The sequence below is a fragment of the Elgaria multicarinata genome, chromosome 1, assembly GCF_023053635.1.
Source record: "Elgaria multicarinata webbii isolate HBS135686 ecotype San Diego chromosome 1, rElgMul1.1.pri, whole genome shotgun sequence".
Taxonomy (NCBI): Eukaryota; Metazoa; Chordata; class Lepidosauria; order Squamata; family Anguidae; genus Elgaria; species Elgaria multicarinata.
The window spans coordinates 42,546,276-42,573,925 of NC_086171.1; the positions used below are offsets into that span (position 1 = coordinate 42,546,276).

Here is a 27,650-nt window from a genome sequence, read left to right on the forward strand (position 1 = left end):
CAATAACCCAACACATAAGGTGATATAGGGTGCAACTGTATGCAGGTTTAGACAGGAAAAAAAGTCCTACATCTCCCAGAATTCTCTAGCCAGCCATTTGGGCTGGGGAATGCTGGGAGTTGTAGGACTTTTTTCTGTCTAAACATGCATACAATTCCACCCGTATAGATGTTAATAATCGATCAATAATCAGTCAATAGATACTACCTGGCATCAGAAAATCTCTGTTGTTGCTGGCAAAGTAACTGCTTACTTGGAAGTAATTTGTGGCAATATATGATGCACACAAGAATTCAGTGGGTGTTTTCAGCATGTAAACTTACTGTAGGTTGTATATTTGTTTTTGCCTGCTGCAATCAGAATGTTTATTGTAGTATAATGAATAAAGAATCAGGTTTTAAAACAGCATTCCTTAGATTTATTAAAATAATACAGTGCTGAAATATTTAGGACATGGAAGAAGCTGTGCTCTAGTTCTTTTGAATAACGGAACGCAAAGTAGCCTCATGGGGGTGGGGGGGAACATGGGTGTTCTTATCAGCTGTAGGTGGGTTCTGCCCCTCTTGAATTCTCTCCTTCCCATTACATTGAACTCAGAAATATGCACATATTAAAAAAGAAAGAATAGTGGTTACTGACAACCATTTAATGCTGGGGGTGCAACACCCCCTTTAAATTGTGTGCATTTTCCCTCCTTTATAGTTCATACTTAAGCAATGGGGTCAAGACAGAGAAGGAGTTGAAGAGGGGGGGAGTTCCTTTCAGTCTCTATTTCATGGTTTTCTCTATGGAGAGGTAGCCTCCTTATTTTTGTAAATCAATGTCTCTTCTAGCCATCATTGTGTTTGGAATCCCCCCACTGGACTGACAGCATGAATTTCAGTTTCTCACAGCAGGAGACAAGCAGTCTGGAAGCCAACTGGTAGGATGTCTTTGTCGTCATTTGACAATTCAGAGGAGGACAAAAGTTCTCCTGCAGGTTAGGAAGATGGATTTGATTACTATGTGGCCAAAACAGAATTCGTCCCTAGGATTGGCTTGCAGTGTGAGAAAAAAGAACAGGATTTGCTTCTGTATGCGTGACAACAGACCTGAGCTGCCAAAAGAACATGGCTTTGATTTTCAGTTGCATCCAAGGCTGGCCCAAGACATTTTGCTGCCTAAGGCCAAGACCAAGATGGTGTCTCTTCCCCCACCCCCCTCAGTACATAAACCAACTTTGAATCTTATTGAACAGTGAAATCTTGAATCTTAGCTGAATCTTAGTTCAACAGTGCCCTTTAAGGCAACAGGCTATCTCAGGGTAGTCAGGCTGGCACCCACAGCTCTGTCCTCCAACTCCTTGTCACCACCCCTCAGCACTTTCTGCCTGAGACAGCTGCTTCACTCTGCCTAATGGCAGAACCAGCCATGGTTACTTCTATATCTGTCAACGGTGGGTTGGCATTTCTGAATATGCCAATGGTAGGTACCCCCATTGATTAAAGTGTCTACACACATATTTTTAAAATGTGCAGATGTCTTGGACACATTTTTGTTGTTTTATGAATCACATTGCAAACTTGGAAATACATGGAATTTGACGGTGGATTGTGTTTAGTTCCAGGAGGTGTGAACTACGTAAATTCTGGTAAACAAAATTTAACCAAAAAAAAGCCTGAAATGAATTTCTCATATATTGAAAGAAGGCAACTAGGCAAGAGAGCCAGCCCAGCCCTGGGCATGGTTACCAGGAGTCTGCCAGCATCAGTCACCTGAGGCAGCTGCCTCACTCTACCTTATAGCCCTGGGCCCAGGAAATGGAATGGGTGTACCTGAAAATAAACTATTGCAGACACAGACCTGATCAGCCACTGGAAAGGAACTCTGTGGCACAGTAGCAGCAAAATGAATGAATAATGGTGCTTGCAGCAAAATGGTGTCTTATAGAGTGCTGCTGTTCAGTATACCAGCCAATCAGATATCCCTTTTTCCAAGACATCCCGTTCCCTCTTCCTTTTGGTTTCCGGTGTTTGTTTGTTTGTTTGCCTTCTGCCAGACAGTCAGCATTCCATGCCCCTGGAGCATACCTTAAACTTGTTGGGATGGGGTTTTTTTCTGGTGGGAAAAAAATCCTTTGGGTTGCCCCCCCCCCCCCCACACACACAAAAGATCTGTTTCTGCTTCTGCAAACTGTGGGGTTCTTCCAAGCATATTGATAACTTCCCCTTGTTTCTGGGTGGTGCCATTTTGGCGACATAAGGATTGGCACTCAAAGAATTGAGTTCGCTATTAGTATATATAACTTTGTTTTAAAATGTGTGTCTATGTACATACAAAGGAATTTGTATATGTATGATACAGTTTAATTGTGTTGGTTTCACGCTAACTGCTACTGAACTTCTGTGTGATTTTAAAATTAAAAGTGAAAGACAAATTAGACAAGAAGTATGAGATGAAGTCTCCTTTTTTTACTCTCTTTTCAAATAAGAGGAAACAAAGAATCCCCACCCAAGGACTTGCATCCTTGCCAAATACAATGTCTAGAAATCTGAGTCTTGATTCAATGCACAGTATGCACTCTGACCCAAATTCATGTGCTGCCTTTGAGCCAGTGGTTTATTGGTAACTTCTATTGTAATTATCGTAAGGCAACAGGGCTGCACATTCCCAATTCAAGCAAAACACAGACATTTGCTAAACAGCTCTGTGTCAGAAAACATAGACAAGAACTCGCAACACTGAAATGAGCTGCCTAAATCCAAATGTCCTGTCACTGGTTCATGGGCCCCACTGATCTCATTTCTGCTTGGCTTCATCCGAGGGTGAGGTGAGGTGATGAGGCCTCCTTCATTGGCACTGCTGGGACCAACTATCACTTGACTCCTTCCCTCTCACAACTGAGTTCATCTGCAGCCATTCTACTTAGCTGCATCAGAGGTGAGTCAAGTCTGTTGCCTTCATAAACTCACCTGGGACCAATCACCACGTGGCTCTTCCCCTCGCAGAACTGTCTCTATCAGCAGCCATTCCATATGGCTGCATTTGAGAAAAAGTGAGGAAGCAAGAACCACTCCGTTGGCTTGGCTGGAACTAATTGCCATTTGGCTACTCCCCTCCCATGACTGTCTCCAAACACTGACTATGCTGCTTGGTCCTTATATAAGTACATTATGTAACAAAAGGAAAGAGTCTTAATGTGCTTATTTTGCTCTCCCCTCCTCATTCCTTTTCTATCATGGATCTTAGATCAGAGGTGGACAGAAGGTAGATCTCCAGATGTTTGGGCTTCAGCTCCAAGAAGCCCATGCCAGCATGGACAATGGTCAAGAGTTTAGTCATCTACTTTCTGTCCACCTGTGTCTTAGATTGCATGTTGTTATTACAAAATATAAATCCACTTTGGGTGCTTTGGTAGAAAGATGGTGTATAAAAATAATAAGTAAATAAATAGTTAAGTGTAAGTCAAGCATCCCTAAAGGGGAGAAACTAGAATCTATCCAACATTCTTCTGTGGATCCCTATTGTGAGAGAAGCTCAGTAATGGTGGACAAGCTGCTGTTTTGTCCCTTAATATAAGACCCTTAGGGTTCTGTAGAGCACCATTTGAAAAACATCAGTTTTAGACAATAAAAGGAGCATAATAGTAACAAGGTGCCTGGTCATTCACAATGAAATTGTTTTTAAAAGAATATCTTTCCATTGTCCCATAAGCAGGGAAAGTACCACAGTTCTTTAACAGATAGAGGAACACCTGCCATTTAGCAGTTAACTGCAATGATATCATGTTCTAAGTGGCAGGTGTTAAAATTACTCATAAATGCTAAGAGGGTTCAAGGACTGGGTTACCACAGATTAAAACGTTTTTTTGGGAGGGCAATGTTCCAAGCGGTGTCCTCACACGTGTACATGTAAATCTTTTGGAGGCCTGCATTTAATTTATCTGAATAAATTTAATTGAAAATGAATTGCTTTTCGTGCTATATCCGTCATATTGATTTTTGTAACCTAAACCCTTAGGAGACTCTTTTAATAATGCAACACTGAGGTTAAAGAAGGTAATTACACTGAGGCAGCAGAAGGTGTAAAATCAGCCAGTATATTGTCTTCACTGGAAACTGGATAACAGTGTGGTTTATTCAAACTGAACAGAATAAACGAGACACTGTCACCAACTATAGCAGCCAGAAATACACCTCATGTATTTTCACATTCATGTGGTAAGGATGTACAGATCAGTCTGTATCCAGCCTGCGTCATTTTTGCATGAATTCAGTCATATGTCTATTCCATCCAATTTTCAAATCATTCTACAATTTTTTTAAAATGCACCAAAGTTTGCATTTCTTTTCATCTTTCCCTAACATATGCATTTTGTATGCTTCTTTCCCTAATATATCCATTTTTGTATATATCTTGCCCTGGCATAAATTATATATTGTTTTAACTTGGTTTATGGTTTAATTTGTTTTTAGCTGTGTATATTTACTGTTTTTATACTGTATGCTTTTATCTGTACGCTGCCCTGAGATCTTATTGATATAGGGCGGGATATAAATGTTTTAAATAAAATAAATAAATAAATAAATAAATATGTGTTTTTGTATGCAAATTTCCTTCATATGGACATATTAGCCTGAGAAATGTGAATTGGGAATTATATTAATGTTTGTAATTGGAGAGGGGGAGATAACAGCATATTTTCCCCTGAGAGTCCTTCTCATGCTGACAATATATGGCAAGAAAATGAAGCAAAAGCAATTGAAAATTATTACATGCAGATATAGCAAAGAAGACAGTAGCTAGTTCACTCCCTATACATCAGGAGCGGGGAATGTGTGGTCCTCCAGATGTTAATGGACTACAGCTCTCGTCAGTCTTACCCAGCATAACCAATTAATATAGGGAGAGTCACTCATTCCCCATCCCTACTATACATCTAGGCACCGTGGTTTTGATGAAGAGATTTTCTCTGTGTCACCTGGATGAAGGAGCAAAACAAAAATTAAAATTAACTTCAACTCGATGTTGTGCCCTCTGCTGTCTCATCACTATTTTGCCTAATGAGTAGGAGCAGAGAGACAGGATGACTTCCTAGGCTATCATGATGAAGTGAGAAGAAGATTCCCCAAACAGGGAAGGATGTAGGAGCATCTTTCCTCCCCACCCCCACCCAGTGTTTAAGGATAAGCCTTGAGAACAGACAGTTTTGAAAGCTTATGCCATAATATTTTTTTGTAGTCTTTAAGGTGCCACATGACTCTTTGTTAGTCTTGGACCAGCAATTGCTGGTGAAACAGTCTACCCTAGCTTCCTGTGGTCTCTGTTTAAACCCAGGAAGAGAGTTCCTGGACCTTGTTCCTATAGTCCTGGTATTTATGTTGTAATTAGTCCCTCAGACAACTCTACGCTTTGGATCTTTTTGTTCCCCCAAAAGAGGGAGAACCATTGAGACAGTGGGTTGTACTACTATTCTATGATTCTATGAACTGCCCTGCACTATGTAGATGAGGGAGGTGAATCTACTACTCCCATGCTAAATCTACCAAAACTTGCAAATGCAAAGTGAATACAACCCAAACTATCCACTTAGCTCAGTAATGCATGGATATTTGCTCCTAGAAGGACCACCTACTTCTGAACTCAGCTGCAAATAGTATCCACCTTTGACCTCTCTGTCTACCTCTTATAGTTTCCACACATGGAACTATTCATATGTGCATTTCTGCACATAGAACTATTCATTTCAGTGCATTAGCATATTTGAACTGGCACCTCTTGTTTCTATTATTTGACCATCTGAATTTAAATTAGTGACTGCAACATCTCCAAAGTACATGGTTTCATTCTTGAAGTGTGCTCTTAATTTTTATAATGGTGTTTTTAATAATAAAATATTGTTAGCCATTAATAATAGGTATTATACTACCACTGAATCATCCAATAGCATAAGATTGTTATAGACTCTCTTGGTATTCTGCTTATGATAAGCAGCTGACTTATATTTCTGGAATGTCTTTCAGATTAGTTTCTGCATGCTTGACACTTGTTTCCATCAATTCAATTTTCAAATATCTGCATTACATTTACTAGGCAAATTAAAACTTATTAGAGCCTGAAGAATTATATTATTATCTCCATGCAAAGGAAAGTCGACTGATGTTAGATGCAGAAGATGATGACAGTATACTCACTGGAATGCAGATGGAAGGCTTTACATGTGGAAAACACACCTTCCTGTGTTCACAATGAACTTCTTTTTGTTTGGTAGCTTGGCCAAAAGATTCTTAACTACCATTATTAAAAAGGATTTAAATCACAGGAACTTCCCTGCTTGCAATTGACATGCTGATTTGATGTAGTACTACAGAATAGTTTATAGTGGGGATTCAACCATATGCTATTTTTAGAAAAATAAATTTAACAGTTTTCAATAGATTACCACTACAGAAAGGCATTAAATTGGGAGGAGTTGATTGCAGGTCATGGGAAGATTGTAAGAAAGAAGCCAAAGCCTAAATAACAGCAGACTCCTTGCTACTTGGTGAAGCATAGAGTGGAGCTGTTATGAGTGTAATAAGCGTCCTAAATCCATATATATATATATATATATATATATATATATATATATATATATATTGTGTGTGTGTGTACATTGCATAGATTAGTGGAAAATCAGCATATTGCTGTATCCATGAGAGTGTTATGGACTAATGTGGTGATTAACAAATAATGCCCCAAACCCATTTTTGGCCACACTCATAAAAATGGCTTTGCTGGAAGGGACCAAAGTTCCATCTAGTCTAGCGTTCTAGCCATGATCCAAGGCACTGGCTTGGATTTAGAATTTAATACTTAAAGAGAACACATTGAAATAAATGGGAATTGAGTTAGTCACACTTAAGTTGTATTTATTTCAATGGGTCTAGTCAAAGTATTATAAGTCTGTATACAAGACAATGTCCTCCGCTTTTTGTACAGGGGCTTTTTAGTTCCCTCTTCCAGCTGAATTCCCTGCATGCAAACACATACCTCAAAGCTACAGGCTTGGCGAACTAGCATCACATGATGCATAACCAAAGAAATATCACTGTGCATGTGCAAAACCACTTGCTGCTTATTCTTAGGAGGGCTGAATAGACTGGATCACAGCCTCTGTTTCCAACAGCAGCCGGAGAGATGCCTCTGTGAGCTCACAAACAGGGCTTGAAAGTTATGGACTGTGGTTATTTTCCCATTCACCCCTCTTCAAAGTGAGTCCAACAATTTGTTGCTGCCAATCATTTGCAAAATCAGGAACATAGGTCAGACTATTGGTCCAGCCCAATTAGCTCAGAGGCACTGAACCTCTGAACGCCGAATCCTATTTTGGTGACACTCTGAGGGGCTGCATTCCAGTGGGGATAGGGCTGAAGGCAAATGTTTCAGGGCCAAAATACCAGCATATTTTAGCTTAGAGCTTTAACTTCCAGTAACTAAGCTTTGGGAGAGTTTTAGAATGGGGGAAAACCCCACAAAAAACCCCACCCAAAAATTAGTGGTGATGGTGGGAACACAGTGTGGCCAGAGGAATAGGTTGTAACCATCTGGGGGGAAATGGACACTATCATTGAGCTATGGTCCCTTCCCTACTCATGGATATTTGGGAAATTGTGGATTATTGACTGCCAGTGGAGGCTGATGGCTTTATTTTCAGTGGGGCTCTGAATCCATCCTGGGTTTCAATTAGAACTACCCATTACTCTAAAGGAGCTATCAAAGCTGCTAAACCCTATCCCTAAAATAGGTTCAGTACCTTGGATAGATCACTTGGAGCTATGGGTAGTTCTGTCTGAAACCCAGAGTGGATTTACAGACCCACCAAAGTCGGAGCCACCAGCCTCCACTGTTGACAGCAGTTACATGCTTAAAGAGCGTCTTACACCCTAACAAACATAATGATTGGGTGAGCTCTAAAGTCTATTTTTCATTATTATTTATTTATTTATTTTTATAGCACCGTCAGTGTACATGGTGCTGTACAGAGTAAAATAATAAAATAGCATTATTAGATTATTATCTTTTAAGAGTAAAATTATGGAAGTAGAGTTTAAAATGTAAGAAGTTGGGCACTTTATTTACTGAATATTTCTAAAATGTTTGCCGTATTTTAACAGCAAATTGAATTTAATGTAACTTTTCCCTCCTTTGGGAATTTTTATTTCCATTTTACCAACGTACTTGGTAGCTTGTCAGTTTCTCCAACATGGAATGGAGAGCTGTCTCTCAACAAGCATTCATATCAATGATGTGTTTCTAAGATATCCAAAATGGGCAGAAGGAGGAAAAGGTTCTGGGGAGTAATGAAGCCAGGGTTTTATATGAACCAAACAAGATAAGAACATAAGAGAAGCCATGTTGGATCAGACCAAAGGCCTATGTAGAGCAACATTCTGTTTTTACAGTAGCCAACCAGGTGTCTAGGAAAAGCACACAAGTAAGGCATGGGCAGTATTTAACAACAGGAAACTAGAGCTTGATAGCAGAGATTGAAACTAGCCTAAACTGGCGCTTCTAGGCTCTGCTGACTTGTCCTATTCCAGAAGCGCTAGTTTGAGCTAGTTTCTGGGGTTGCACTTTCAGTCATTCTTGCTAGTGCAGTGTAATTGGTGATGGTGCACTGCCAGCATTGGATACTGCCCAATAAGTGCAACAGCACCGTCACGCTCATGTACCCTAGCAACTTATATTTTGGAGGCATACTGCCTCCGATACTGGAGGTAAGATATAGTCATCATAGTGGCCATTGATAGCCTTATCCTTCATGAATTTGTTTGGACTCCTTTGAAAGCCATCCAAGTTGGTGAACATCACCATATCTTGTGGCAGCGAATTCCAGAACTATATGCTAGGTGAAGAAGTACTTCCTTTTGCTGTCCAGCATTTCCCACCATTCAGTTGAATTGGATGACTCCGGGTTCTAGTAATATGAAAGGTTGTGTGTGTCTTTTCCATATCCACTTTCTTCATCACATGCTTACAAATGTTGATATATCTCTATCATGTCCCCCCATACTCACTCTTTTTCTAAGCTAAAAAGCCCTTAAAATGTTATAATCTTTTCTCAAAGAAGAATTGCTCTAGCTCCTTGATCATTTCGGTTGACCTTTTCTGCACCTTTTCCAGCTCAACAATATCCTTTCTAAAGCACGCTAATCAGAAGATGGAAGAGTTTGTTCCGAGTACTGGAGACACATGGTGTTAGCTGATAAAATATTATCACTGATTATTGAATTGCTGACAGCTGTAAAATCAAACTAATATATTAGCAGCATATGCAGCCTATACATGACAGAAGCTTAAGGGCTGATCAACCAATGTGGCATGATTTTAGTAGATCAGCAAGGGTTTCTGACTCAAAACCCTCTTCCACTCCAAAACTATGTTCTCAGAATCCCTGAACTGCAGTAATTAAAATGTCGATCTTTGATTTGTATATGCAGGCCATCCTAGTATAAGACTCATAAATTATAGTAGATAACTGATTCCACCCCTGAACCTGGACCTGGCTCCACCTCCTGAGCTACTACTTTGCATATGGCTCAGGTTGGGGGAACCACTTGGTTCTAGTTTGTTTTTGGGTAAAACACACACAGTGTAGATCCTACAAGAGTGAAATTCACCCACACCTGCTGTAAATGATACCAAAACTTTAGCACATCATACGTAGTAACAGAGATCTCAATTCCGTTATTAGTACATAGCACAGTATATTAATATAGTATTTACCCTTATGTAGTAAAAATGGCACCATCCATGCACAAATGGAAAGTATAAACAAGCTTGAGGGAACTCCAAGGTTTGCAGAAAAAAAAACAACACGTTTATTTTTAGAGGGTAACTTATGTTAGTTTATTGAAGTAAAAACAATGAAGAGTCTTGTGGCACTGTAAAGACTAACACATTTATTCTTACATAAGCTTTCATGGATTATAGCCCACTTTACCAGTTGCAAAACAAAATCTCCAAATTTTGGGGGAACTATGATTTCCCCCCATGAGTCAGATAGCTGGCTAGGAAAGAGTTCCTACTTTCCTTGACTTAGGAAAATTAGCAATACAATCCTTTACATGTCTACTTAGATGTAAGTCCCACTGAGTTCAGTGGGGCTTATTCCTAGGTAAGTGGGTTGCAGCCAAAAATACTCTACCTTGACCAACCCTCCCACTTGCAGTATGATATATTCCGGACAGTCATACATTGCTGACGTACAAACTGAGCTTATGCGTGTTTACGATAACATGCATAGACTTTCTTCTAAGGCCTAATTTGCTCAATAGGGCTTACTCTCAAGTAAAGGTGTATAGGATTGCAACCGGTCATCTGATTATTATTTTCTTGGTACCTAATCCTACACATGTACACATTGCATCTTTTAAGTGCCCAACAACCACAGTTCTCTGGGTGATAAACAAAAAAGATTAAAATCTTAACATACCAGATTAAAAACAAAACAACAATGATAAACAGCACATCATAAAACCAGCAGCACAGAACTTGGATCCAAGCTGTTTACGGCTTTAACGGTTAAAAAATCAGCACTTCGGTACAAATATGGGCTTAAGGCATACCTAACACTGCACAATATCAACCACTTCAATGCACAGAAATTTTATATTTCTGAATCCTTTCATCTTTTGCATATGTAAATGTAATTGAACCATTTCAAATAAAGTTATTTATTTATCTGTACAGAGGAAGTGTGTGCGTGTTCATGTGCAAATTCTTTTAGATATATATTGGATGTGACTTCAAAAGATTTTTTTTTACAAAACCATTTAACTGTAGTAGCACACCCCAGTTAAAACATCTAGAATATTTCCAGGGGTAAAGGATGTATATTGGTGGTGTAGGAACAGAAGGGGAACCGTTACTCTCATATGCTGGTACTTTAACCTGGTCAGGGAATATTGGAACAAGATTATTAACAGTATAACAGCAATCACATGGTTTGAATTACAATTAACTCCTGGTCCTATACATTTGCGACATATTAAAGATCAGATGCCTAGAGAATACACTGTGGTGGTAATGTACATGCTAATTGCAGCTTGGATCTTGTTGATTAAACCTGGGCAAACATCTCATATTCCATCAGTTGATCAATGGAAAAAGAAGATATGGACTATTATGCATGAACAAAGTGACTAGTTATAAACTGTTGTGGAACAGCCAGATGAACTCAGTACAGACTTTTAAAAACTCCACATATTTAGTCCATATTATTGGGCTCCATTTAGTAACTACTAAAATTGGTAAAGACAAGGTGAATTAGGAACTCTGGATACACTAAATAAGAGATACAATTTATATTCTGGAATATTAATGATGATAATTATATACAGATCAAATTATATGGAAATGTACAAAATTATTATTTATGAAAAGTTTTATATTTTAAAAGAGGTTTTAAATATGCATTTTAACATAAAAACTTCTCAAAGCATATACAATAATTAACTTCCAATTTATTACACATTATAACTTTCTGATTCTCCTTTTCATACCCTCCCCATCACCATCACCCACCCACCCTTGTTATTTAGTCATTGCAACAATACCAAAAACACTGGAGACTCCACTGGGTGGAGTGGGTGTTTTGCAAAACAAAATTACATACTTACTGTAAGCCTATGCGGCAGGGTCTTGCTATTTTATTGTTTTACTCTGTACAGCACCATGTACATTGATGGCGCTATATAAATAAATAATAATAATAATAAATAATAATAATACGGTGTTCACAGACATTATCTCAGTAAGCCTTACACCAGCCCTGTTATGTAGGCCAAGTGTTTATGATCCCCATATTTCAAATGGGTAAGACCGAAGAGGGGAGATGGCTAATGCCTTGCACAGGGACACCTAACAAATTAATGTCTGGGGTGAGAGATCTGGAACAGGGACTTCAGCTTGAGCACCACACCACTGTAGTATTATTATTAGCAGTAGTATTGTTTCAGTTTACAACATACAGCACTTCTATATTATTATTATTATTATTATTATTATTATTATTATTATTATTATTATTAAAGTTTACAGCACCACTAACTTCTTTATTATTGTTGTTGCTACCACTTCTTCTATATTATTATTTTATTAATACTTCAGCTTACATTATACACTTCTTCTATATTATTATTATTATTATTATTAAGCTTTAAGCACCACCTTCTATATTATTACTACTATTATTATTATTATTATTATCATTAAATTTACAGCGCCGCCAACTTTATTATTGTTGGTGTTACCACTTCTTTATTATTATTTTCATTTTTCAGCACATCACTTCTATATTATTATTTTATTATTACTTCAGCTTAAATCACACACCACTTCATTATAATAATTATTATTATGCTTTAAGCACCACCTTCTATATTATTACTACTGCTTCTATATTATTATTATTATTATTATTATTATTTACAGCACCGCCAACTTTATCATTGTTGGTGTTACCACATTATTATTATTATTATTATTATTATTATTATTATTTTCATTTTTCAGCACATCACTTCTATATTATTTTATTATTACTTCAGCTTAAATCACACAACACTTCATTATTATTATTATTATTATGCTTTAAGCACCACCTTCTATATTATTACTACTGCTTCTATATTCTTATTCTTATTATTTACAGCACCGCCAACTTTATCATTGTTGGTGTTACCAATAATTATTATTATTTTCATTTTTCAGCACATCACTTCTATATTATTATTTTATTACTTCAGCTTACATCACACAGCCCTTCTTTCATATTATATCACTATTATTGCCAAGACAGTAGTTTAAATAATTCGAATGTAGAAGTCTCTGCATTTTAATTTTTGCTGTAATGATCCTTTTCCGCCTTTGTACAGCGCCGCGCACTCTGAAGCCCAAGGACAAGGGCTTGCCGGAGCCGCGCCGCCGCCGCCGCCGCTCCTCCTCTTCCCTCTCCCCGACCGTCGCGGGGCGCCCTGCGTGCTCCTCCTGTCCCTGGGCGCCTGCTCCTTGCGGTTGCGCCCGCCGCTGCGACCCTTGCGGTATGTGGCTGCTTTTGGCAGCGAGCACATGAAGGATTTCATTGAGTGTGAAGACAGAGAGCAGAGACAGAAAGCAGAAGGAGGCGGCCGCTGCCTTTGTAGTCGGGGAGGAATGCGGAAATGTTGAAGCACTATGTCAAACTTTTTTGAAACGGGGTCAAGTCACATTCAGCCAGCGTGGGAAACCAAGGGGTGGGGGGGAGTGGAGGCGAGGTGGGGGGAAACTCTGCTGCTCCTGCTGCTGCTCCCAGACTGAGCACAGGAGCCGAGGAGAGACAGACTGAGGAAAAGGGAGAGAGAAACTGGGACTTTTTAGAGAAGCGGCGGCGGCAGGAACGAGTGGCAGCAGGCAGCGTGGAGAGCTAGTGTAAAAGCCCCGCACTCAAGGGAGACTCGCTGTAAGGCTTTGATCAGCCCCAGAAGAGTTAGCACAAGCTTCTCTCCCTCCCTCTCTCTTTCTCTCCCCCCCCCCAGGAGGGGGAGGAAGGGGGGTTCCGAGATCCTCTGTGTATTAAGGTGCAGCCTGCCCTACCGCTTGCAGGAAGATGCGAACTCAGGGCAGCGGTAGAGCCCCGGAGGAGCCGCTGCAACTACCTGTGTGGCCCCAACAGTGGCTGCTGAGACCTGAGCCTCGAACCTCAGCCACCATCACCACCATGTGAACGCTTCGAGTCCGGTTCGGTTCTTCTCTCTGGCCCATCATTCTGATGAGAAGCTGATTATTATTATTAATTATTATTATTATTATTTTTAAAGAGGAAAAAATGCTTTCCACCACCACCACCCCATTTCCCTCCTGAGTTTTTTGGGTTGTTGTTTTGTTTTCTCTTCTCCCCCCCCCCCCCGCTTTTCCATTTTTAACTCCAGCTCTCGTGGAAATCCCTTAAGTGGGAGTTTTTTCTGAAGATCGAGGCAGCTCCAGAGCAATACCAGGTACTTTGAAAAGTGCCCATGTGCTCTTCTAGACCTTATCCTTAAATGAGGGGTAGGTGGGAGGGAATGGGAATCTCCCCACCCCCCACCCCGCGCCTTCTCACTCCGCTTTCCAGACATTCCTATTACTGTGGATTGCGCCGGGTCGGGTCGGGGGAGCGAAAGGCATTGTTATTCGGGGTCCCCCCTCCCCACTTTACATGCATGCTTTGGGGTGGTCCTTCTTGGGCACGTTTTCTGTGGAATACCATGCTGTATTTATGGGGGGGCACGGGACTTTTACGGGCGTTTTTGAGTCTCGGTTGTGGTAGGGAGTCGGGGGAAGGCGTTCTTCTTGCGGGAAATGCTTATCGTGCGTGCTTTCTATTGAGGGAAACTAGGGAAGGGGTTCGTCCTTCCTAGTCGTGCAATTGCCGGCGGGCAAGCACACACACGGCGCATCCAGCTGCTGCACACGCATTCTTCATGTGACTTGGGAGGGGGCAGTTGAATTGCATTTATCTCAAAAAGCTGGCTTGGTGGGGGTGGGAAGAGAGGAAATTCCCTTCACACACACCCTAACCCGCCCCCACCAGGATGTGCATTTTTTAAGAGACCGGTATCTTTCCATTGCCAGCAGCCGCTTCCCAAGCAGCAATAGCGGCTCTTCACGCAGCGCCTCCGGAGCAACCAGGCTGTGCGTGTTCGCCCCAGGCGGGCGCAGCGGTGTGGACGGAGGCCCCGCCCCCTGGCGACCCCACACACTCAGCCTCGCCCCCTCCCGCCAGCCTCCCCGACCTCACACATGTGGAGGCCGCCTGGACGGTGGGGGGCGACCTCCATCCCGGAGGCACTCCGCGGCCCCGCCCGCCCTCTGGACATCCTGGGCTTTCGATTGGCTGAGAGGCGCTTCCCTCACAGGAGAGTCTCCTTCACCCCTTCGGAGGCACGTGGAGTTCTCCTTTTCTCCCGCAGTTGCTTGGCTGGGTCCGCGCGCTCTCCCCCCCCCCCCACCGCCTCGCCTTTCCTCTTCTCCACCTGAGGGGTTTTTAAGTTTGTGGCAGAAATGCCCGCTCAAGCCCAGGGCACGTTCTGAGGGCACATGATGCAGCAACCTTACTGAAGCGAAGTACCTTTGGGTCTGGTCAGTGCCTGAATGAGGAGTTCATCTCTATAGCAGCTCCAGGGTGGAACGAAGGTGGGATATAAATATAAATAAATAAATAATCTGGGAATGAGAACATCATGGCTTTTAGCCTGTGCAAAGAGTACCGGTCCCTCAACCCCAAAATAGCCACAATCAGTTTCAATGCTTCAAAGGTTTAGGGGAAGGATATCTGTAGAGCCAGTGCAGATGTTACTTCTGAAAAGGTTTTGGGTCTTTTCATCTGTAAATTAACATCTGTGGCGAAGACACATGATAGGTTGAGACAGCAACTTCCATGGGTGGGGGCTGGGGAGAATCCATTTTGTGATTTTCTTTTTTTAAAAAATGGAAGTAGCCGCTGAGATGTTCGCTGAATTCCCATGTCAGACCTGACCATTGTTCACGTGAGTAGACTTACTTCTGTCTGCAGCTGTTTGCAGGGATTTGCCAGCTGGAGTAATGTCTGAATGGGCTCAAGGAGGGTATAATGTGTGCACTAGCTACTTTTAAAATGTAGAGCTGCTACTGACAGGACCCAGTTATTAATGATTTGCTGGGAACACAAGTTTCAGGGTGCTTTTAAAAGAACATTTCTTGAAACTTAAATTAGTTTTTGCATTTCTTGCTTGTGCGTTGTGATGCAGATATAAAGCAAGATTGGCAAGAATGCACATTCAGTAAGAAAATTTCATCTGTTTTGTTTCCCACCTTAAAAACAATGCATATGGACAAATAGCAAAAAGTACCTTTTAGAGGTACTTTTGGTGTCACATGTGAAATTACTCATGCTACCATCAGGGTTATTCAGAAGTTTTCAAATGACTGGAGCAGAACTAAACCAGAAGTCACACACAGTTACATGGTCCATAAGTATAATATAATAGGGGAGGGGCTACTGCTCAGTGATAGAGCACCTGCTTTCCATGCAGAAGGTCCCAGGTTCAATCCCAGGCATCTCCAGATAAGGCTGGAAAAACTCTTGCTTGAAACCCTGGAGAGCTGTTGTCAGTCAGTGTCAACAATACTGGGCTAGATGGACCAATGGTTTAACTCAATATAAGGAACCCTATGTTCCTAATATAATATGACAGTATTAGCAAAAATGAAATCACAAGTAAAATGTAAGAAAGTATCTGTAGTATGCAAGATACTGAACTGCAATAGCTCGATGGTTGTGATCATGCTTTATATGTAGAAGTTCCCATTTTCCATCTTTGGTATCTCTAGTTTTAAGAGAGAGAGGTGATGGGAAAGTCATATGCCTCAGACCCTGCCAGTTAGAGGACAGCTTTCCCCAAACTGGCATCCCCCAGATACGTTGAACTGCAAGTCGCATAATTCCTAGCTAGCATGCAGTCCCACATCGGGGGTGGGTGGGGGTGGTACCTGGTTGGGGAAGACTGAAGTAGACAATACTGGATTAGTTAGATATATAGGTCAGATATAAGACAGGCTATATATAGGTCAGATATATATAGGCTAATATAAGACAGCTTCCTGTCCCCACTGTAGGAGTGATAATTTAGGTTAATAGAAGATTTACAAATACCTGTGTTTAAGGGCCAAATGACTTTTATTGCATGGTTAGCAACAGTGTTTGGGTTTAAGAAATAATTAATACCATACCAGGCATTGGGTAGACTGATTTTCACTGGAGCCACATCATGTGGGAGAGAAGCCACAATCCCCTGCCTGGGAAAATCATGCTTTGAGAAAAAAACAGGAGGTTTTTTCCCCTTTAGGTTAATAGAGGAAGGAGGGTGATTTTTTGGGGATTGTGGGTAGGGAGGGAAGGGTTAAACTTCACCTCCCAAAGCACTATATGCATGAGAAAAAAAAGTCTATGCAAAGTGCAGGAGGAGGAATAAATCTCCCAGCTTGTCATTACATACATACTGGGATTCATGGTTTAAAGTAAAATCAAGATTGCTAAACAAGCCAGGGTTTGTAATTTTCTCACCCTATTTTAAACCAGGATTCCTGTCTTGTAGTAATGAGAAGCCAGGAATTTGGCAAAGTGAAACTGAATGCCTATTTATTTCTTTTCCCAGCCACACAAGAGGAGGAGACGAGAGGGGGAAGTGCTCAATCCTGAAGCTTTGCTCAGGTTCCTTTCTGCTTCTGCACACAGCACCAAACCATGGTTTAATTTTAGCATTTCATTTAAAACCTCTCAGTGACTGTAAGTGGCACAACAAAAGTTGTGACTTTGGATTATGGTAGGCATTGGTTCTTCCTTTTCCAATACCCACTAGCGGAAACAAAATTTACAGTACCACTATCCAGAAGGTAGATTTTCAGAACAATACAGATTTGCCTCTCGGCACAATTTAATCACTCTTGATTACACTGCCAAGATTGGATTTTCCCTTAATGAATTCACCCTGAATGAGTGTGTGTTAGGTTGAATAAAAGGTTGCTGAAAGAGTGATAAGGGATTATTAATTGTGTGTTAAGTGATCTTGAGGAGGAAAAGTATATTGGAATACAGAGTACATAAACATGGGCATTGCTGTCATGTGCAGATGACATACAAATGGCTCATTATATATATGAGTCTAGTAGGATGTGTGTACACAAAGTAGATGTTGATATCCCTCATCCCAAACAGGACAATCATTACCACTTATTCACATCCAGACATTATGTTGGGAAGAGATGAGCAAAATGTTACATTAAAGACCTGAACAGTTTGCAGGTATTTTGTTGTAATGGTTGCTCTGCTTCTTGCTTAGCGTTTTTAATCGAATTCCCTTCCGTTTTGTGAATAGACAGCACTTGGCAGTTGTATCTTATCTGTGGTATTTCATATGTTCCTGAGGTCAACGTTTTCCTTGCCATTCAGTTGTTGCAACATTGGGTATAAGACCGTCGGAGGAGACCACTAACATTATCACTAACTATCATAAGCATAAATTTGTGAATGTCGCAAAGACACGATGTGGTTTCTCTAGAGATAATAATCATATCCTTACCACAAGCCTATATGTGAACAAGCCTAAAATGTGGACACTGATAAGTGACAACTGTTGTGCTGGTAGCACAATGGGACACCTATCCAATGTTCTCCTGGGTCATTATGTAGAGTTCACTCCTTAAAGTATAATGCCCCCTTCTATAATATTTTAAACCATTATTAAATACATCCTCTCTCTCCTTGCAATATCAAAAGGAGTCCATAAATCCTAGTTTATTAAGAACTATAGCATACCATAATGTATGAATAAGATATCCATCTCCATATATTCTCTACATTTTTCGAAATACTTAATGTCTACTCGTTTCATAGGATTGTTTCATCTAGCTCTGTATCAATGCACATCTAAACCTTCCTTCAACTTGTCTCTTTTTCCTTCCCTTCATGGCACTCAGGGATACTTCATACAATTATATTTACAGGCTGACATTGATTCAAAATTATTTTTCCCCCAGAGGCTCTTAGCATGTTCAGTTAGTCATGTGACAATTTAAAATATGCATCATGATATTTTGGAATACTTTTGAAAAGTAGATTGAACAAGGCATGGACATTTCCTCTTCTCTCATATTTTTGTCCCTGCCCAGTTTATGCCACATACAGTCCAATTTTATGAGTGTTTACTCAGAAGTGTTACCCTACTTTCATTAAGGATTACGCATAGGTTAAGAGAGCATAGGATTGTAGTGCTAATTGTTTTCTTCCTTCCAGGACTCTAACCTCCGTTCCATGTGCACACTGTTGAGTAGTGTTCTCCAACCAGTGTCCTTCAGATATTTTGGACTACAACACCCAGCATTCCTGATCATTGGCCCTGCTGGTTAGGGCTGAAGTCCAAAACATGGAGGGCACCAGGTTGCAGAAGGCTGCTGTAGTCCTAGCAGGTTTCACAGTTATTCCTATTTCCATGCATCCTGGGAATCCATTTTAAAGGGGTATAAAAGCGATCTTAATTTTTAGTCTAGATAGGGTAAGTGGTTTCCTCTTCCCTGGAATTATCCCTGGAGCTGCAGGAGGGAGCTTGAGTAGAGAAATTATGGTATACTTTGCTATCAATAATCATCTATCTCCTATGATACAAATGAAGGATGCAAGTGATACAGACTGGGTAGTTTGCATGTATTAATGCTTTGTATAGCTGTCCTGTTTTATTTGGCACAGTTAAGATCATCACATTTTCAGATCTACGTTTTTTCGTTTGCATCTGCTAAGCAGAAAATGGCAGGAGCTCCATTTGCTCCAAACAGGAAGGAGCAGTTAAAACATTGTATGTATATTGTGTAGTACCATAAGGGATTTAAATAGAACTGCCATTAATTTTCTTGACATTAAGTTCAGGATAGAAACCAGCGCAGAGATATTTAAATAATATAAAACTGAGTTTTTATCTAGAGTAACAAAGATGGCACACTTATTTTTAACCAGTTGTCACCTGTACTATTGGATAAACTGCTAAAATGCTATGGACTCTTTGACCAAAATCCTGTTTACCTGGGAGTAAGGTCCATAACTCGGAGATGGAAAGAGAATTGCACAAGATAGTGTAAAAAGAACCATGTTATTTCAGCACAAAGACCAAGGGCAGGCAGGTCTGTTAGGGAAGCAGGATAAGGGAAACAGAGTGAAAAGGATTTGGAGGAGGTATAGTAGAAGCACAAGATACAGAGTAAACATGGATTCAGAAGCAGAGAACTGAGATTGGGAGATGTGGAAAAGATGTCCCAGTGATGAGAAATGTGGTGGAGAAAACTCACCCAGAGCCTTGGGATGCATCAAAACAGACAGTTCCTAGCACTACTGGTCAGAGACATTGTGCAGGTATCCCATCTTTCCCTCCTTAACAGATTTTTTATGGTAAGGAAAAAGATGGAAGAGGCTGTGGGAAAACACAGAGGTTTACAAATGGAAGACGGTATCATTTGAAGTGGGGGAATTGCACAATCAAAGCCTCATCTGGAAGCACTCTGAAACATTAGTCAGCTGTAGGAGTCTAGGAGCAAGGGAGCTCTTAGTGGCCAAACAGGTATGCACTTGATGAAAAACTCAACTGCACAACCCAAGATGGTAGCAAACATTACTTCCTCGCTTGTGGTTTTGTTTTCATTCTTACTATTTTCTTCTAGTTCGTCTTCCACTCTTGAAGATGTTGAACTTAGGTGGTCTTTTTTAATTTATCTGTAAAATACTACTGTTGTAGTCTGTTGTCAATAACCTTGGAATTGTTATGTTAAAAGTGAATACATCCCACCCACCCCCAAATAGCTTCTGGCATATATTCATAATAAAGTTAAGATTGGGGGTTTATTATTAAAAGTTTTTGATAATTAGTTATGCTTTGTTGATCATTAGTGACAGTGCAGGGAAGTTTGTGGTCTGTGATTTGTATGTAGACAGTCTTTGTGACTGTCTACATTTTAGCAGTTTATCCAATAGTACAGGTGACAACTGGTTAAAAATAAGTGTGCCATCTTTGTTACTCTAGATAAAAACAGTTGTCACTGTCTGTTACTTAGAGGATGAATTTACTGCAGCCAATCATAACTAATCAGTGATCTTGGATGACAACTCTGGGCAAAAAACTTAATTTTCTCAACCATGCAGTTGATTTTTCATTGTTAATATAATCTATCCCATCTTGAAAACTACTCACATGTTGGATCCTTTAAGCTCTATTAGTAAAGGATGAGGATGACATTAAAATTACAATATTTTAATTAGGCGATTTATAATATATGTAGTTTGGTGTACTTGATTAATAGATACTTTGATAATTTTATTATTAGAGAACAAACATGGTTCAGGCAAAGTTAAGTATTTTTAAGTTCAGTTATTTCAGTGAGAGGGATTTAAGCATGGGAAAGGGCTTAACGTTCTCATTGCAGCCAGTGAGAATTTAATTAGTTGGTTTGTTGGTTTTTTATTTATATTTTTAATAATTCCTGTAACAAAGGTTCTCTGAGCGTAAAGTGTTATCTTGCCCTTTGATGATAAACATTTAGTAATCCTCTTGTTCCTTGTTTGGATTTATCTAAAGTGTGTATGTATATAGATATATATAGATATTCTTTCTAAACTTGTTAATGCATTTTTGCTGGGTATTAGTGTCAGATCATTTCTAAATCCAAGGCTATGATAAACCAGTGGAAGCCTGGTATTAATATTGAAAAATATAATTTTAATTTTTGCTGTTCTTTCTTGTTTTCTCTTCCCACCCACCACCCACCCCAGCTTTCTGTCTCCTTCCCAAATTAAGATTGGAAAGAAAAATGGAAACCAGGAAATACTTTTGCTTGTCTAGATTCATTCAGCAGTGCTATGCCAACAACAGACCAAGTCTACTAAACATACAATCCTGTGCATGTTTAGACAGAAAAAAATGTTGGCTGGGGAATGCTGGGAGTTGTAGGACTATCTCTCTAAATATGCATAGGATTGCACTCTTAGGCCTTAGCTAGACCTAAGGTTTATTACGGGATCATACCTGTTCATGTAAATGACACACAGAATATCCCGGGAGCAGGCAGGGATGACCCCAGGACGACCCCGGGATAAACCTTAGGTCTAGCTAAGGCCTTAGTCTGGCTACTAGACTACACATAGGGTTGTGTCCAAAGTTACTCTTATTTAAAGTATAGGCCCATTGAAATGAATATGGCTTAATATAACTCATATCTAGTTTCCAATCTATGTTCACTTACAAAGGGCTCACTGCGCATCCATCGCTCATGCAGTATTAATAACTGTACCACTGATCATAATCCTATCAAAAAATAAATCACATGCAGTCAGTCATAATCCCGTTAAAAAAGTAGACACTTCAGAAAAATGTCTCATTATTACTTAATAATCCATGCTCAGAAACTTTCAAACTTAACTACTCGTGGTGTTTCAGTCATCATGAGCCATACACCCCATAGGTTCTGTCATGTACTGGCCATTGCACAAAGATAGGCTAAGAACTTTTCAGCCTATGTCCAAACCATTCTATTTAGTCTGGACACATCTTAATTGATGTGGATACAGTGATCCATAATGTAGTCTACATGGGGCTGATTTCAGCTGGTACTGAATGCTACCTGGCTAAGTATTGATAGGCATTGGGCAGCATATTACTCCAGTTTTAAGATGTTTGCATTTGTTACCAGTTTTTATATATTTATTGCTGATACGTTTTTGGACTCAAACGTAACTTGAAACCATGGTCTGTATTAACAATAGTTAACCCACATCATCGCTTGAGTTTCTAACAGGCAAACCAGGGTTTAGAGCTACTTGTCATCCCAGGAAACAGCTTCATATATTCACTTCCATCTCCATGGTGCAGGAGCCTCTTGAGGCAGGGCATTGGCCCTAAGCGTGGATTGTCAGTGGTCTGTAATTCAGACATAACAGCAAACCACGGTTAGCACAAATTGTGGTTTGCAAAGTAGCTTCAAACCATGTTTTCAGATCCCAAACTAGCCATGATTTGTGGGAAGCCCCAGGTTCAAAGATCAAGTTGGATCCAACAATCTTGTGAGCAGAACTCTGCTAGCATAGTGCGACTTCCGCTGGTGCAACATGGCTTCCCTGTCTTCTCCACCCTTTTGCATGCTCTGAATCTGCCCTGCAGGTCTCCCAGCCCTCCAAAGCAGAATTGGGATATGTGGTGGGCACGACAGGGGAGAGGGGAAATACGTTCCACTAGTGGTTTCCATTCTCTCCGAACCAGGAACTGTGGTTAGCTTTAACTATGGGTTATTCAAACAAGCCAGGATTGTAAAGCCCTTTGAAAACATTTAAAGTTCAAAAGTGGTTTTTAATGTAGTAAATAAGTCAGTATTTTACACATTATCATGTTAAACCAAATTCATTTAGTCTTCAGTATATTCATGGAGAGCGATCCCTAACCATATTCATTCAGGAGTAAGTGCCACTGAGCCAATGCAATTTCCTCTCCAATGTATTTAGGATGGCAGCTTTAATCTGTACACTCAAAGACAGCATGGCATACCCTCTCCCAACCTTTCAATATTTTTCTATGCAGTTCGCTAATGCTGTAAATATTCTACACACCCACAGTTTAGTGTAAGCACAGAAGCTTCTCAACATTATACAACCTGAAAAAGCACACAAATAAGGCTAGGGCTGACTAGGGCTTCCTGTCACGAGAGAAAGGCATCTCCTCCACTACCTGCTTAACCCCACAAGCCCCTGTATATCAGCCTTCCCCAATCTGCTGCCCTCCAGATGTGTTGGATTGCGATTCCCATAATTCCCAGTTTTCATGGCCATTGTCAGTGTAACACATCTGGAGGGCACCAGACTGGGAAAAGCTGCTATAAATAATATCCCAGTTCCTTACCTGAGATCAGACAGGGCCTTTTCAGTGGTGGTAACAAAACAGTGGAACAGCCTCCCTATGGAGATCCCCAACCATCTGAACAGGCATTCATTAAGGACATGTTTATTTCGGTATGCCTTTGATTTGTGAGTTTTCTGCCACTTTGCTGTGTTTGGGTTCTAATCTGTTTTGTATTTGGTTTTAAACTGCTGCTGCTGCTTCAACTGCCTATTGTTTTAACATTGTGAATCGCTTTCTCTGACAGAAAAGCTGGATGAAAATAATAAAAAATCTAATTTCCCTTTTTGGAATACCTGCTCCTGGAATCAGAATAAGTTATTATAAATAAATAACAGGATGCACATTTGCTTGATTTTCATAATAAAGCCCAAGCACAAAATTTTAAGTAGTTAATGCATCTCAGGCTACAGGGCACCAGTATTGTGTTCCTTGAAGACTCCTGCTCTGCATCATATGACCTGATTTACAACCCAACATGTGTGGTCAAAAGTAAGAACGTAAGAAGAGTCATGGTGGATCAGTCCAAAGGCTTGTCTAGTGCATCATTTTGCCCAATTGGCCATCTCAATGCCTATGGGAAGCCTACAAGTAGAATATGAGTGCAGTAGCACCGTCCTTCTCATGTTCCCCATTCTCAGTAACTGTTATTATGAGACATACTGACTCCAATATGGGAAGCAATGTATAGCCACCATCACAAGTAGCCACTGTTTGCCTTATCCTCCATGAATAAGTTCAATGGGGCTTGACCCCAGGTAATTGGGTATAGGATTGCAGTCTTATTGTTCATTTTACGGAAAAGTGTACAAGCCTTTTCTATTCAATGTTCAGCTAAGTGCTTAATGGCAGAATATTCTTGAGTGCCATTTTTCTTGGTAGAAAAGTGGGGTACAAATCAAATAAATAAATAGTCTATGATGGAAACCCGTGGAGAGACACTCGTAATACTAATGATGTTCTCTTTTGCTTTTGTTGTTGTCTTTTAGATCTAATTAGCTTTACACAGACAATGATTCCAAAGACTATGAAATAATTGCCACTGGCCAAGAAGAAAGCTCACTGGGGGCATTATTACAATTCTGAAAGGGTGCAAGAAACCCTCCTGCTGGCTGGTCCATCTGTAAAAATAAAACTCTGAACACAGTGTTCCAGTAGCAGCAAAAGGCTGATTTGCACACTGGGAACCAGGACGACAGCTACAGCATTTGCAACGCCACTGAAGGAACCCGGGAAGAAGGAAAGCGGTGACATCATGGATAAGGATAGCATGACCCTGGCTGATCAGCAATATGAATGTGTAGCTGAGATTGGCGAAGGAGCCTATGGGAAGGTGTTCAAGGCCCGGGACTTGAAGAACGGAGGACGCTTTGTAGCACTGAAGAGAGTGCGGGTGCAGACAAATGAGGAGGGAATGCCACTTTCCACCATACGTGAGGTGGCTGTATTGAAGCATCTGGAAACGTTTGAGCATCCCAACGTGGTCAGGTGAGGAAGCAGGGCAGGGCACATGATCAGCTGGGTTCAAGCTTGGTTATACTGTTGAACAAGAAACTTTGGGTGTTCCAAACATAAATCTTGGGAGTGTGGCTTGACAAAGCACTAGAGCAAATGTATGGAATGAGCTTGAAGTTTGCTTAAGCAAATACATTGCCAGCTAGCCTAACCCATTCTTTCTTGAGCTCTGCCTCCCACGCGTTCAAACATCCATCTCCAGAGGCATAGGTGTGTGACTTAAGTATTTGAGTGGATGGGCATGGAGCCACATGTATGCCTGGATTTTCTTGAATACAAAAAATAATAAAAAGAGAGACATTCTTTTGTCCTGGGTATTAGTTGTGCCCAGTACAATTGATGCTTTTCTTTTAGCACTACTAAACATCTGCCAACACGGCAGTAAGTATTCTATGTGCTAGCCATGATTCTAGAGACTTAGAATTTGGTCTAGGGCAGCCTTCCCCAACCTGATGGCCTCCAGATGTGTTGGCCTACAATTCCCATCATCCTGAGTCAACAAGAGAACACACAGGTAGGAAAGGCTGGTCTAGGTATGTAGCGTTCTAACATCTCCTTACAAAAGATACAAGCAAGTGAAAAATATGTTAGAATCATGCATAAAATTCAAAAATGAATATAGTAGATAAAAAATAACCAAGGCTGAAAGCTCACTCAGTTGCATCTTAATAACCCATCTTAACTCAATGCCTGATAAAAGTGTTTCCAAAAGACGCTCATGCTTAGACTTTACTGAGATCTGAAGGGAGAGATCAAGAGGGTGTTTTAGGTTGATCCTTAAGATCAGCCTTCCCCAACCTGATGCCCTCCAAACATGTTGGACTATAATGGAAATATCGCTTGATATTAGGCAGCACAATCCTATGCATGTCTACTCAGACATGGGACTTCCACTCTGAGTTAAGTGTGTATAGGATTGCAGCCTTTATTGTGTGTAACTTGGAAATACATTACTTGTTAGTCCACAAAGACAGATCTACCTCTGACTGCAATTCCCAACTTGCATCACACTGAAGTTGGAACATTATGACTAGTGGCAGAAGTCAGGAAATAGACATGACTGCTTTTCGTTATTACTGTTCTCATAGATGACAGATTTAGTTTAACTACGTGGAAATCAGCAATGGGATAATCCTGTGTGTTCATATCTGCATTTTTTCATTGTGTTCTTGATAATTGTGATAGTTGGGGAGAAAGATTAATGGACCATTTTCATGGGTGTAGTCCCAGTACTTTAAATCATACATTTCTTTAGATGAGTAACATGTTAGAGATGTGATAATATGAAGTTCAAGTTTGAATGGTGATTAATCATAAAAAATCGTGCCTGTACATACCAAGAGTCATGACAGAATTTGGAAGAGTCAGGCTAGTAAATCTGCAAGTATATAATAAGTATTAAATTTTCACATTTAGTGCATTATTTTGGAATCCATTGAGATAAGCAAATATGGCTGCAGTCCTGTGCCCACATAATCTGTGAGTAAGATTCCATTGGATTAAATGGAATTTATTTCTGTATAGACATGTGCGGGATTGTGCTTGTAAGTTATGTGTCCACTTTACAAGTGAGAAAGTAATGTTATACCTGCAAAAATAAATAGATGTACAAAAATGTATTATCTGCCTCTCTAGATATAGTGAAAGATCTATCTTATTACTAGGAGAATTAGGTAAATTGTAGTTTGTATAAGATGATGGATGGGATGAATCTGTGTAGTTCAGTCCTTTAAGCAGTGTTAGTGATTGAACTCCCATCAATTTCAGTGGAGTTCAGTGGAGTTAAGATCTGTTCATTATTACTCGTTTGAGTTCGGTTATTCAAGTAGCTGTACATCTGTTCATCTACCATATAGTTATCTTTACAGGCTTTTGTAGGAAGTCTTGCTGAAATCTAGATATATTCAGTCAGTTGCATCTCTCATGTCCACTAAACCAGTTAACTCATTCCAATAAAGAAACTATAATGGACTAGTATGATTTGTTCTTAACACATATGTTTTGGTTACTTGTAATGATACGATTTCTACTTGGGCTAGCCAGAAACTCTAAAATCCACATATTTAAGTGCTTTGCAAATTGACTATCTTAAGATATACACAAAATTTATAACTTCAAACATTTACTTCTTCAAAATCAAATTTTAGAACATCCATCACTGAACAAACAGTAATGTATAAAGGGGGCGGGGGAAGTGATACAACATGTGACCAAGAATGTCAAGGATATTCATGCCAACCTTCTGTTAGGGGCAGTGCATAGAGGTTATCTGATTCATCCTCCAAGAGGTTTGTTTCACTCGATCATACTAACTCCCTATATCGCTAAATACTAAAAAAAAACCCACCAGTTAAAAAACAAGGCCCACCTCAGAAAGCCCCACTTGTCTAACAGCTAGCTGTAAGTATTTTCACTGGGCAATATTTTGGTCTGGTCCAGCATGGCTCTTATGTCAACCCTCTAAAGGTGTACTAAAATATAATTTATGGTGCCTAATATATTTTTAATACATTATTTGTTAGGGGCACCGAGAAAACCAAGTGACATTCTGTATTTTCTGTGTGCTGTGTTGCAAAGAGTGTTGCTTTGTTTTACCGGTTTCCCTGATGAAGACTATATTTGAATAAATACACTGAATATACTTGCCTGAATAAATTATATGTTTATGCTCCTTAGAGCTTCTGTTGCTTTCTT

General features: G+C 40.1%; 1 protein-coding gene across 2 annotated transcripts in view; it reads left to right on the plus strand.

Annotated features, from left to right (window-relative positions):
* Positions 1-13,334: 13,334 nt before the first annotated feature.
* Positions 13,335-27,650, plus strand: part of CDK6 (cyclin dependent kinase 6) — a 112,553-nt gene continuing 98,237 nt past the window's right edge. The window contains exons 1-2 of one of the 2 annotated variants that reach the window (XM_063126707.1): positions 13,335-13,740; positions 24,431-24,929. In XM_063126707.1, coding sequence (XP_062982777.1) covers positions 24,697-24,929 — 233 coding nt within the window. In that variant the 5' untranslated portion in view covers positions 13,335-13,740; positions 24,431-24,696. Of the gene's footprint in view, positions 13,741-13,918; positions 13,998-24,430; positions 24,930-27,650 lie in introns of those variants that run through there. The other variant, XM_063126717.1, reaches the window with a different exon arrangement.